The following is a 12963-nucleotide window of genomic DNA, read 5'->3' on the forward strand; positions in this document are numbered from 1 at the left end:
AAATTCTTGGTCGTCGATCCGAAGGAGACCAAGGCAAGCACACTTGAGTTACTTCCTCTCACAGGCATCTCTTTAGATGTATGGGAAGTGCATGTCTTTCTGCGGGAATGTCTTCGTGAAGATAGAGGAGCCGAACATGGTTGCATTCTAGAGTGTGGCACTCGAGCAGTTTGCTCTGGCACCGCTTGTAAACGCTATCCCAGCTTGTTTGTGTGGACGAGATTCATGGAAACGCGCTACTAGTGGCTTAGTCCCGGTTGAGTTGGACAACAACCGAGACAACTCAGTGTTTGCCTTCTATGGAGGAAAGCGAGATGTCACAGACAGAAGGATCTCCAAGAGTGATCTTCCTCATTTCAGCTGAATTCGTTAGAATTTGGGTTCAGCTGAATGGCTGTTAGGGACCGAACTTTTAAGGTCCTGCCGCGATGCCAAGGATCTTTCCCAGGCCATGAGTGTACATGCTTCCAAGTTACGAGCTTGATCGCTACTCTGTTGTTTTTCGCAAGGGTTGAATCTTTCCCATCTTCGACAATGCAGGGGCTGTGATGCAACTGGATTCTTGGATACGGTCCTGAGAACTTTCTGGATATCGTTGCCAGATGGTCCAACTTGAAAGCTTTGATGTAAAGTTGGCTTTTACTTGTTTATTCATTTTCCAAGTTAATGATTGTTTAGTTTCTTATCTTTTTTCACAGATTTCGAGTGAAATTTGTCTCGGCTATTTGCACCAGTGTTCCTCGTCATGCTGTATATCGAAAATCTCTAGCACGGAAGAAAGCTCTCGACTGGATGGTGTTCTTTTCAGACCAGGTACTCTATTCTTTTGTTCCCTTCTAGTGTTCTTAAATGTTGATTCTAGACAAAAATGGTGCTGGGGAAGTTAGTTGAGACATTGGCTCTGAACGTGAGAAAGCCTGTGGAGAATTTAGCAGCTGAGCATAACAAGAGACGATCATTCACTCGCTCTTCCCATTGCATATGTTTTTAGAGTTTATACAATTGGAATATGTGTTGTTTTCTAGATCCATCCTGGAGCCCGGAAAAACAGCGTTTGAAAAGGATCGATGTGGTAATCCGTTGAAAAAATTATCTCAATGAGATCTTATGTATCGTGTCAGATTAGCTAAAACAAAACGCGAGCAACTGCAAGACCAATATCCCGTTCTATGGGGAGCTACACCGAGAGTGACATGTGGTGATCGCCCAAGGATCCCAAGCGCGATCTTATTATCATAGATACGAGTGGGAGGCACAAGCAAGAGGCTGCTTTGTTCGAAGACTTGCTGACGCTACAAAGCCACCCTTGATCGTTTTTGTGATGGATAGAAGCATTGGACAAGCTCTTGCTTGCTGATCAAGCTGTTACGTTCAAAGCGAGTGCCCAAGTTGACGCTGTTATCATCACGAAGATCGTGGTTCTTGTTTATCCTTTCAGAGTTGCTGCTCATAGATATCTAGAAGACAAGACGACATTTATATGGATATTCCGTCCCTCGTTTAGGGAAAGCTTGCTTCGTCAAGGATCTCTCCCAATGAAAGAAGTTTCCCAGATTTTAAACTTGCAATTGGAACAAACAGGGGTGTTCTCGCCCGCAGCTGCTTCTTTTCCTCCCGCAGCTGCTTCCTCTTCCAAGAGACAAAGAAAACGAGGAGAAAGAAAGCTGTTATTGCTCAAGAATTTCACTCAAAGCTCGGCTTATATGGAGCGCCCTAACAAGAAAGTATCTCGAGTTTCTTCGATTGCTCGCGATTAATATACTTCATGATCAAAGCAAACAGTCACACAAGAATGAAAAAGTGAGTAAGATGACCAGGTTCCAACGCCTGCTGTGTCGAGTGGCAAGCCTTCAGCTTCATTTGCAAAAAATGGTTTTCTTCTTGAGTTTTTGTCGGAGGAAATAAAAGGATTATGACCATGAACATGAACTTTGCATCTCGAAAACTAGCCTGAAACAATGTGAAAACAATGAAATGGAAATCCATCTAGAGAGGTCGAACACTCACAAGGATTTACATGTACTTTACAGAGCCATTCGCGTCTTCGAGCCAGCGGGAGATGTAAGTCGCTATGATCCTCTGACCCGCTTGTGCAGCCTCCGGGTCGGCACACTTCGAGGTGTTTCCTGCAAGGATATATACACATGCCATCAAATGTGAGTAATGGAATCCATGGGTTTACCTCGGATTTGAGGCGGGGACTGCGGACAGCCTAGCATATCAACTCCATGACCGCAGTTTTGACACTTTATCACATATGCGGGCTCTGCAATTGCATCAAAAGCTGATTTGAAACAACATAGCTTATGATGGCTCTCTTACCATTGCGGGAAGAAGTTTGCTTGGAGGCATGACGCCAAGGATCTTGGGAACCGTTCATGAACAAAATCTTATCTCCTACAACAAACAAAGGATGAATGATGGCTGCCAACGGACAACATCAACTGGGAAATACCTCTGATCTTGTTTCCCCCGTAGCAAAGGTTAGTGTCATCGACTTCTGGGAATGTGCCGTTCCCGAAGACGTTGGAGCATAAATCCAAATGGTACCTGCACAAGCAGCAGGACATTGGATAAGATGATACAGCTTATGAGTACGTACTTGACATTGATGAGAGCAGAGCGAATGCTATTGTTTGCAGGCGCCACTTGAAAGTACCCCAATTCGGTGCACATTTGGTACCACCCTAATCTATCACCTACAAGCAGACCATCAGCAAAAACTCAAGCTCAACGCTAGACTTACTCGAATGATCTCCTGCAGCCAAGTTTTCTTTCAAGTGCTTTTGATCATAAGTATTGATGCTCGATTTAAATGTGTCTATGTAGTAATCTTTGACATACTTCGCATACACAGCCTGAACGACAAGAAAATTATCTGCAGCGGCATCACTTTCACGCACATACCAGTAGATCCTCGTCACGTTTATACGCAGCAACAAGTGGCGAACACAAGATTTCTGGATTACCATACTGAAACTGCGTAAGAAAAAGAAAATATCAGGCGGCAGAGGAAAGAACTAAATTATACCGCAGTGGTCGCAGCCTCAGCTAGCAAATACAGGAAATCTCCATCCACGTCGAGCTGCAAAGTTTAATCGGCGTGAGATCTAAGACTGACCAGAAGTTACCTGTTCAGCATTGAACAATGCTTTCGTAGACACAGAGTTTTTCTTCAGGCCTTGCTCTGCTAAACGGGTCACGGCACGCAAAGCAGCGCTACAGGTAGCACCGGCGGATTCGGCAACCTGCAGGTGTATACGAACGCTTGGAGATAAAATCAAGGAAAAGATGGTAAAGGCTTTCCTGCTCGTCGAGCTTAGTGAACTCGAAAATTGCTTGGACAATACCAGAGCTTGCAACGCTTCCAACCGCTAAATGTGGAAACTTCAGCTTAAACCAGGCACTCAATGCTCCAGCGTATGACCATCCAATTACGATCCAAGGATTGTCCCTGGTAGAGTTGGTCCTATGATTAATCAGGTCCTGCAACACAGCCTCTATTCAAGTCGTGAAACTATATGAAATAGCTGCCACCTGGTAGTATTCACGAAATGCTGCGAGATCGAAAAGAGCCTGCTTGGAAGATAGATAAATCAAGTTCTCTGTCGCGTGAATTTTGAATGGCGAGCTTTGTCCATAGTATCGGTGCTCAAGAGAAACAATCGCGGCTCCAAACCTTTTCGCTAGCACCTTGACACCGCAGGTAAGAAAAGCGATCCAGTTCAATCGAGCAAAAAGTTTTCTTACCGCACTGTAATCGTTTTGGATCCCTACACACGGTCCCTCGGGACATATCTTGAGAAACACTGGCCCGTTGGGAGCATCGAAGTAGTCCGTAAACTCATAGTAGCGCTGAGAAAAAGTTCTATCGTCCTGCAAAGATCGAGCACGTAAAAACCCAATCTCTCGAAGAACAAACAAAGAAAATTTCCCACTTGAGTCGCATAGTGATCCAGAGTCTGTGTGTACCAATGAGCATCAGTCGTCAATAGCGCATCGCTGCGATGCAGCGTGGCGTGGAACGAGACGCCGGCACAGGTCGACACCAGCAAGAAAATGCACCAAATCTTCTCCATCTCGGGATCCAGAGAGAAATCTCGCGCTTCCAATCCTACGCGTAAGCCAGAGAGAAATCTTGCGCTTCCAATCCTACTCGTACCTCGGCGCATTCATCGTCTGCTCGATCCCGCCATTCCCAAAAGATAAACTCTGGGTAGATGGTCTCCCTCAACTTGGCGTGATCGGTAAGTTCACTCAAGCAAGACTGACTTCTTCAAAATATAACACTACTTAAGATCTGCCGAATTGTGGACCTTGAGATGCAATGTAGCATCAGCATTGCTCACATCCATGTCGCTGATGGTGCTGGCCGCGCTCTCGACGGACATGTTACAGCCAAAACGTCGCCCTCCAATAACACAAAAATGAGATGAGAAGAACCTACTGAAGTTGTAAAGCAGCCAGCCGTCCGATATTCCTCAGGACACTATTTGATTCAGTCCTGACCGTCCGCCACGAAAAGACTTGAATGAACTGCTCCCAGGACGCCAGTGGAGAATGGGGGCGCTGTCAAGGATCCAGGCGCTAAGTTTACACTCCTCCCGTGAAGCTAAATAGATAGAGGGGCTGGAGGGATTGACTCGGAGAATTGAGCGGCGTCCAGCAAAGCAGTGGCCGGCTTCATGGACACTATAGAGACTCGGAGGTTGCTCAGAAACAATCGCATATGAAGCATGAGATCGGATTCTTTTCTTTTTTTTTCTTTGCTGATCGTACTCTGCTATTAACTTGTACTTGGAATTCCAGTAATTCTGTATGGATTGTAACACTTTGCTTTAAAAGTACAAACATTTATCTTATAGCTGTTTAGGGTTTAGACAAAATGGTGCTCGGTTGTCCTGTGACCAACTGTGTCAACGAGATCACGCACGCTCTACTGTAAGCAAACGTGTAATTCAAATTAGTTCAGACATTGGCTCTGAACGTGAATGTGAGGAGGTCTTTGGAGAATCTGGCAGGGCACCACAAGAAGCACATCATTCACAAGGCATTCCCATTACTATTTTCTCAGATTTTGGATACAATTGGATACTTATGTGTTAGTTTTCTAGACTGTATTTAGCGGTAATGCTGGATTGCAATGAAAAATTATCTCAATAAAGAGATTATATATCGCGCTAAATTCCAGGCTCTGGAAAAACTACAACCTGTACCAAATATGCTGCTTACATTCAGACCGGCCCTGGTTTGTGCCGATACTTTCAGGGCTTTGATCAGCTAAAACAAAACGTATTTTGATACCGTTTTATGGGAGCTATACCGAGAGCGATTCAGTGGTGATCGCCCAACAAGGAGTGGAAGCTTTCAGGGTGCCAAGCGCAATCTTATTATCATAAACATGAGCGGGAGGCACAAGCAAGACGCTGCTTTATTCGAAGAGATGCGTCAACTTGCTGTTGCTCCGAAGCCGGACTTGATAGTTTTTGTGATGGACGGATCAAGCTCTTGCGTTCAAGGAGAGTGCCCAAGTTGGCGCTGTTATCATCATGGTAAAGGTGGCGGCGCTCTTAATGCGTAAGTATTCCCTTTTGTAAGACAATGTGCATGTGGTTCTAACTTGTTTGTTCCTTTCAGAGTTGCTGCCACCAAAAGTCCCATAATATTCCTGGGGACTGGAGAGAGGCTGAACGATTTGGAGGTGTTTGAGTTCAGATCTTTTGCGAGCACGTTACTTGGTATGGCAGATTTGAAGGGGCTGATGGACAAGATCAAGAATACTGTGATGAGCGACGAATCAGAGCTGATGGAGAAGTTCGCGAAGGGAACTATCAGTTTTAAGTTCTTGTGTGACCAACTTGAAAACATTTCGAGCATGGGATCGCTGAGTGAGGTCATGGTCATGATTCCCGGGCTTAGTATGCAAAATATCAAGTTGGAAAAGAGTGAGCTGAGCACAAGGAAGTGCAAAATAATTCTAAACTCTATGACGAACAAAGGCTTATTTCTTATATGTTTACTAACTGAAGTGCTTGATTCTAGAGGGAGAGTTCTAATTTGTTTGAGTCTCAGATACATAGAATCGCAAAGGGCTCAAAAAGGAATATTGGTGAGGTTAAACAAATGGTGGATCAAGTCAAGCTGTTCTCCAAACACAACAAAAAAGATGGCATGCTCAACAATGAAAATAGGCTTCATTAAAATAAAGATAAAGAAAAGTGCTATTTAAAAAATGTGAGTGCTTGATATTAGTATACAGCATCGTAGCTGTACACTTCACAAAATGAAAAAAAATGAAAGAAAGTTAAAATTGCAAGCATTTTAAGTATATTCTTCAAGCTCGATTAAGAATCGCCACTCGCGGCTGCCGTGTGGTACTCGGCCTGGATCGCCTCTCGCAATTACGCCGCGAGCTCGTTGTAGCTTGAAATCGCTCTCATCCGTGGCTCCTCCTCCTCTCGCAATGCCCGGCGATTCTAGCCTGCAAAATCGATGCGAGCAATCGGTTAGAACGAGACGATCCCAAGAAACAACGCTCCATTCAAAAGAGGAAGAATCGCTGCCAATCGACGACGACGATGCGGGACTGGTGCTCTCGGGATCGTCATTGATAGCTCGCATTGCCTGATCACCATGATCAGCGATGTGAATCGCCGAGGTATTACGGCCGCTAGAGTTTTCCAGGGAGGAGGAACCTCTGGTGCCGCCGCCAATCCCTGCTGCCGTGATCGCACAAAGTCGAGCTCCGAGGGTCCTGCGCTCCTATCGCCACGGTGTGATTGATCGTGTACACGCCAGACAGCGACGCGGATTCCTGCCTCCTCCTCTCAAGCTTCGCGATCTTCTTGGAACTCATCGCGATCGCCTGGAACACCTGTAGGGCACACATAAGCGATCGGAATCCGACACATTCATCGCCCGGATTCTCACCGCGGCGTCCCGCCCGAGCTTCCTCCTCGTTACGTTAAATGAAATACCGACGTGGAAAGTCTGATGTGGGATATATTCCTTAAAATGTGGCCAGACCATAGGAGGAGGAGGAGGAGGACGGGCGAAGATATCGCCCGTCGAGGAGAAGGACGAGCCGATCGTGATCGGCGTTCGTTACCTCTGGTTAGATCGTTGGTGGCTTTGTAGCTCGCAGCTGCTGCTCGGACGAGAGGAGATGCTGCTCGAATCGGGTGGAGGGATACATTTGCAAGGCGAGATTGGAGAGGTAGCGATCGAGCTCGTAGGTTCCTTCCATTCAGCTGAAACCAAACCCTAACGAAATACTCCAACTCAACTGGCATTAAGCTGCTAGCATCGCATTTCCATGACTCTCGTCCTCACAAACAAGCTGGGATAGTGTTTATGAGCGGAGCTGGAGCATTCATCTAAACCCGCACTCTAAAACCTTGTTCAGCTGCTGTATATTCACGAAGATGTTCCGAGCATCCTCTCGAAATACTGTACATCTAAAGAGATGCCTGTGCGGGGAACTAACTCAAGTGTGCCTTGAGATGCTTGATCTTCTGCCTCGAATCAACGACCATTCGATCTCAACTAGCGTTCCATCGTCCAGCTTTTTTCATATGTAGAGGTGAAACTATGATCAAGAGCTTTGATCGTAACAAGGAATGGCAAGGACAGGATGCACGGGAACTCCCACTGAGGCCGTATCAGCACAAGTGGCAGCCGCATTCTTGAGCTTGAGCTTTCCGTTTCAAAGTCGTGGCAGCATGACTCCACCGGAGGCAATCCCAGCCACGCTCCACTGCCGCTTGGATTCAAGGCCAGCCACGGGAGGGAGCAATCCCCGGAATATCGCTTTGCAGCAAACATAGCCTTCTGTTGTTTTTTGCAAGGGCTGAATCTTTCCCCATTCTCAAATCCTTTGACAGTCATGCTCGGTGGTAGATATCTTGGAAATGGTCTTGATCATGAGAGCTTCGTGGATTGTGTCACTGTTCCACCAGTCCATGATCCACAAGGCGGAACAGCCACACAATGTGGCCAGGTCCACAAAGCTCAAGAGAGGCCTTGTTGTTGATTGGGAACCATCACTCTTGGTGGCGTTGCTGCCCCGATCTATCAGCTACCATGTCGTTGATCATGCGCTGGAGATTGACATACCTGTCAATGTTCACGGCCACCATTGTCTTAGATCAGTAGAGCTAGTAAAACTGATTGTATCCTTGATCATCCCAGATATTCCAAGGGATCTGCCTTCACAGGCCCCTTGGTGTTCCAGGATACGAGATTCCTGTACGGCACAAAACCCAAGAATTTCAATATGTACGACACGACGTTCTAGTTTCAAGATTCCTGTCTTGGGCAAAAGCATATATTATTGTGTTAAAAGAGAACGCCTCTGAAAGCCATTCTACCAAAGAGATCCTTAGCACGGTCCCAAAGCCCACATTTCGCACTCAAACATACTATTGCGTTCCCTGACACAAAGCTCTCCTCCGGCATCTCGCAAAAGATTCTCTCCCTATTCAATGTTCCTATTTTCTAGTAAGAAAGTATGTAAAACTAAGGAAAAAAAATCAAAGATGTTTTGAGTTGAGCTGGTTAAAAAATTTTAAGTGTTTTCAAAATACTTAACTACCATATAGAAATTTATAGATACTTTTAAATTTAATGGTAACACTTTGGTTCTTTAGGCATGAAAAAAAATTATTTATTAGCTACACTTGGATTAATGTAACTTAATTTTTTATTTTGGTTAATTGTAAGCCACAAATTTTTCCTTTCCAATTTGCCAACTTACCTCGTCTATCCGTCCAACACTGCTTTGGCTTTTGCTAAGTTCCCTCGTCAAGGTTCCCGCCTATAGTACTAGGTCCTACTTGGTCCTACTTGGTTTCAGCTACTCACTACACAAGCAACGGAGTGTTAGCCATCCATCCACGGATTCTTAAATCTCTCCCAATCCCCCTCCCCGGGTTAAACTGGACTTAAGGTTCGGCTACACATTCCATAAGCACAAGTAGCCAAGCACACCAAGTTTCCAGGTTCCTAACATCCCTTGGTACCACAAAACTTGATCATGAGACTCTTTAAATCCTAAGTCTTGGGTGTAACATTTGCTTCGAGATGCCAGGGTGAAACACCGTGGCCTGACGGCCCGGTATGGGTACCTTTACCCCCCGACTTCCATCCCGAAGGGAAGGTCCAAGCCCTTAGGAAGGGCGAGGACCAATGAGCCGCATAGTACTCAAATGGGGCACCACTCCATATGAGCTGGGAGCATCGTAGTCGGTTTCCCTTTCAGGAGTGGGAGATACTCTTGAGCACTTCCTTGGATGGCCCCTCCGACACCAACCAAGCCCACCTCGGTCCCAGTCTCAACCTTAAGTCGGTTTGGAAGCCCCACTAGAGAGTTCTAGTTCCTTCAAAACTGGTTCCTAGACCTCATTATCCCTACCCCCCCCGGGAGACGCACGCTTTGGGCTTTCACCCCTTGACCCGTATTAGTACTCGAACTCGGTCTTGGACTCGATCTCGGACTCGATCTCGGACCCGATCTCAGACTCGACTTCGGACTCGACCTCAAACTCGGTCTCAGACCCGATTTGGATCTCGGACTCTGTCTCGAACTCGGTCTCGAACTCGGTCTCAGAGTCGGTCTTGGACTTGATCTTCGACTATACCTTATACTCATGCCACCATGGTAGTCATTTACACATTCAATACATTATATTTCATTAAGTATTTATAATATACTTTAATATTCTAAAAAGGATATTTATTACAATAATATAAATATGTTTTTTATTTATCTTATATTAAAAAATGATTTTAATTTTTTTTCCTTTATAGCAATTTCAATTATAAAATTTGGTAGGAAACAAAACTAATAATCATATTGATGTTCTAAGTTAGTTTTATGTTTTTTAATACAATATAGACTATCTAGTCCTATATATTACAAAGTACTGGTTTATTTTTGGTTTGCTTAAGCAAACCTATAGGGGGACTGGGATGGTAGTGGATATACCTAGAATATGCTTGAATATTCTAGGATATTCTACCATCTAACGGTTGTTATTCATTTAGATTAATCTTGTATTTATAATTTATAAACATGTTTATAATTTATAAACTTTTTAAAACCTTTTCTAGTATATTCTTTTTTATTCTACCATCTAACGGTTGATATGCAATAAAATTAATCTTGTATATATAAATTACAAACATGCTTATAATTATAAACTTGATTTGATCAATTGGATTAATAAGTAATAATAACACTAGTATTAAGCAAACCAAGCGTTGCTACATGCAACGCATAGCAGTTTATTTGTTTATTGATCTCCATAAAATATTTTTTCTAAAATAAATAGATCATAAGTGAAGATGTTATAAATTCATTTATATAAAAAATATTATTATTAAACCCATTAAACTACAAATTCTAAATCTTTTGTATTATAAAATAATAAATAAATAAATATCCTGATTTTTTATAAAATAAAAAAGATAACTCTATTTAATATTTAGGATTAATTTCATATCTAGAGTTCTTAGAAATCTGATACTTTGAAAATGACAAAACAAGAAAAAACCAACATCAAAGCTTTAATCGAGGCGATCTCCTTGGAATTGACGAGAAATGCGAAGCTGCGATCCGGAGCAGCAAGCTGGCGGGCCGCAAACTTTGCTGGATCGAAGCGTCTGGAGATGCCTTGCAGCACCTATTGCAAAGATGAAACGAGAAGAAAAAAGGCCTCTCTCCTTTTCAATGGAAGTGCTTATCCTTTGCTGCTGCGCGGGAGAAGAGTGACGAGCTTTTTAGCACTGCGATTTATATGTTAACTCGCCTCAACTCTTTCGGGATCTTCGGTCAGAGATTTAGTTTTGGAAACTTCTTCCAATCCTGGCATAAACACGCAAAGAGAAGAAGAAAAAAGAGTGATGGAACCGACGTGCTTATGATGTAACTTTCTATTTTCTAGTTCTACCATGCCAAACATGTCGATTATTGCAGGATTTGGATCCTGCAAGACGAAAGCATGTTTTCTGGGGAAAAGAAAGAGCTTTTCCGAAGGAAACTTTCTAACGAGCAGCAAAGAGATCACGAGCAAGAGCACAGCTTTCCTGTGTGAACTTAAGGAAAGGCATAGCTAGCTAGGCGAGTGCTTACCTTGGATGAAAAAACGTATTTGCAAAAAATACGCTAAGCCTGCTGCAAAGTATGTTAATACAACTCGAAGAAATTTTTATGGTGCTGTATGTCATGTGACTCCTTCCATTCGGGAAAAAGTTTTAAACAATAAGCAAGCAAAATGCTTCCTTTGCTTAGAGAAATCTTACACCCGGATTAGAGTGCACCAATGCGGGATGTCATGGCATCAGTTAAGGAATAAATCTCCAACTCCACCTTTAAATGCTACATGCATATGAGAAAGAACAAGTCAGCTAGAGCACCCTTTGGATGAGGGTCGTGTCTGCTCGCTTTCCCAGTTCCTCCATGCTTATTTCTCATCCTTGGATGAGCTCCTCACTTCATTCCTGCATTAAAAACCATTGTCACCTTTTCGGCAGGACAATCGAACTAGATGTAGCTGAAATTCCGCACTGATTCCGAGATCTAGAAAAAAAAAAACAAGAATAAGAGAAGAACAATAAACAAAGAAACCCATGAGAACACCAGAATTTACGTGCTTGGATCCAGAAAAGTTGTAAACGAGCTCCGAGTGGAGGATACAATTTCCTCGCTATCCGGCACCTAAAATCCAAAAGAGCAGCGAAAAAGCAATGTAAGATCTCTTTGTAGAAAGAGTACCAGCTGAAGAGCGCAACCTCGGGAGAGAGTGTCCCGGCTTGAAGCGAGACCAGAAGCTAACTGAAAAGATTCCAATGAAAATTGCACACGCCATCCAAGAGAAAGAAGCAGATCCTACTTTTCTTCCTTGTTAACTTAAGCCAAAAGGAATAAAGAAAAAAGATAACACATATCCGACTAAAAGATCACATCTTGCAAGATTTTCTCATTCTAGCTCAGAGAGGAGAGAGAGAGTTAGAAGATCATACCTGTAGATTTTCTCATTCTTCACTGCTAGAATAGCTCACGTAGAACCCTGTTCGATTAAAAGTGTTCTCAGGGACGGGCGGTAAAACACTGCCCTGGAATATTCAAGTGCCTCTGTTTCCCAGCGCCCTGTGCTCAAGTCATAAACAAACACCATTCCTAATGGCGCAAACATTACGAGATTTCCATCTACGTGGGTATAACAATCGGAAGGGGGATCATACACTTCTTCAGCGAAGTCGTCATAGAGCAATGCGGAGACCGTAACCAAGCCACCATTGTCGTCAACTTTCCACACACCAAAGCCATCATACCCTGCCTGGCGGTTGTCATCCGCATACACCCAACAGCTTGCAAAGTAAAGCTGGCCATTGTGCTCCCACAGCCTCGACGCACACACTCCCGGGAGCGGCAAAACGCAGCGCAGGACTTGTCCATCCCTGACTTCCAGGCGGGTTGTGATCCTTAGGCTGCGGATCACTTCCCCAGTGCGCCATCTCGGGCAGTCAAAGTCGTAAAATCCCAGGATGGTGAGGTCGTCCATCCTTGTGAGTAAAACATTCTGCCCTAGCTGCACTCTCATGTTGACATTAGCTGGCGAGAAAGAGAGCCTGGAGAGAGAAGACCACACCCCTGTTGCAGAGTCGTAGATGTGGCAGCAGTGGCCTGAGGCGTGAGGGGAAGTGAAGTGCAGGCCGACTTTGAAGCCATTATTTTTGACATACATTACCGAATCGATCAAGTCCATATCAGTCTTCTACCTCCCAGTAGAGCAGTGGGAGTTCCATCCACTCTTGGGTAACAGGATTCCCCACCCACAGGCGAAACACGCCATTAGAGGCCAGATGCTGGAGATGCAAACCAAGCCACCTGCAGAAGCAATGACTTGAGGACTCTCTAGAGGTAGTTCCGGAGACAATGGAACCACCTTGTTGTCAATCGGC

General features: G+C 44.3%; 1 protein-coding gene across 3 annotated transcripts; it reads right to left on the reverse strand.

Moving 5' to 3' along the window:
* Nucleotides 1-1725: 1725 nt before the first annotated feature.
* On the reverse strand, nt 1726-4240 carry LOC9653037 (probable serine protease EDA2). 3 transcript variants are annotated; one of them, XM_024659320.1, is made up of 15 exons: nt 4163-4240; nt 3939-4114; nt 3751-3876; nt 3538-3693; nt 3307-3486; nt 3132-3248; nt 3032-3085; nt 2908-2979; nt 2747-2858; nt 2603-2699; nt 2456-2550; nt 2323-2397; nt 2183-2266; nt 2008-2126; nt 1726-1950 (listed from the first exon to the last, which is right to left on the reverse strand). In XM_024659320.1, exons 1-14 carry the CDS (start codon nt 4170-4172, stop codon nt 2014-2016), a joined length of 1467 nt encoding a protein of 488 aa, XP_024515088.1. In that variant the 5' UTR covers nt 4173-4240; the 3' UTR covers nt 1726-1950; nt 2008-2013. The 3 variants fall into 3 exon arrangements, with proteins under 3 accessions (XP_024515088.1, XP_024515089.1, XP_024515087.1); XM_024659321.1 differs by having other exon boundaries at nt 3939-4105; nt 4163-4231; XM_024659319.1 differs by having other exon boundaries at nt 3939-4187.
* Nucleotides 4241-12963: the final 8723 nt, after the last annotated feature.

The sequence above is a fragment of the Selaginella moellendorffii genome, unplaced genomic scaffold (genome assembly GCF_000143415.4).
Source record: "Selaginella moellendorffii unplaced genomic scaffold, v1.0 SELMOscaffold_67, whole genome shotgun sequence".
NCBI lineage: Eukaryota > Viridiplantae > Streptophyta > Lycopodiopsida > Selaginellales > Selaginellaceae > Selaginella > Selaginella moellendorffii.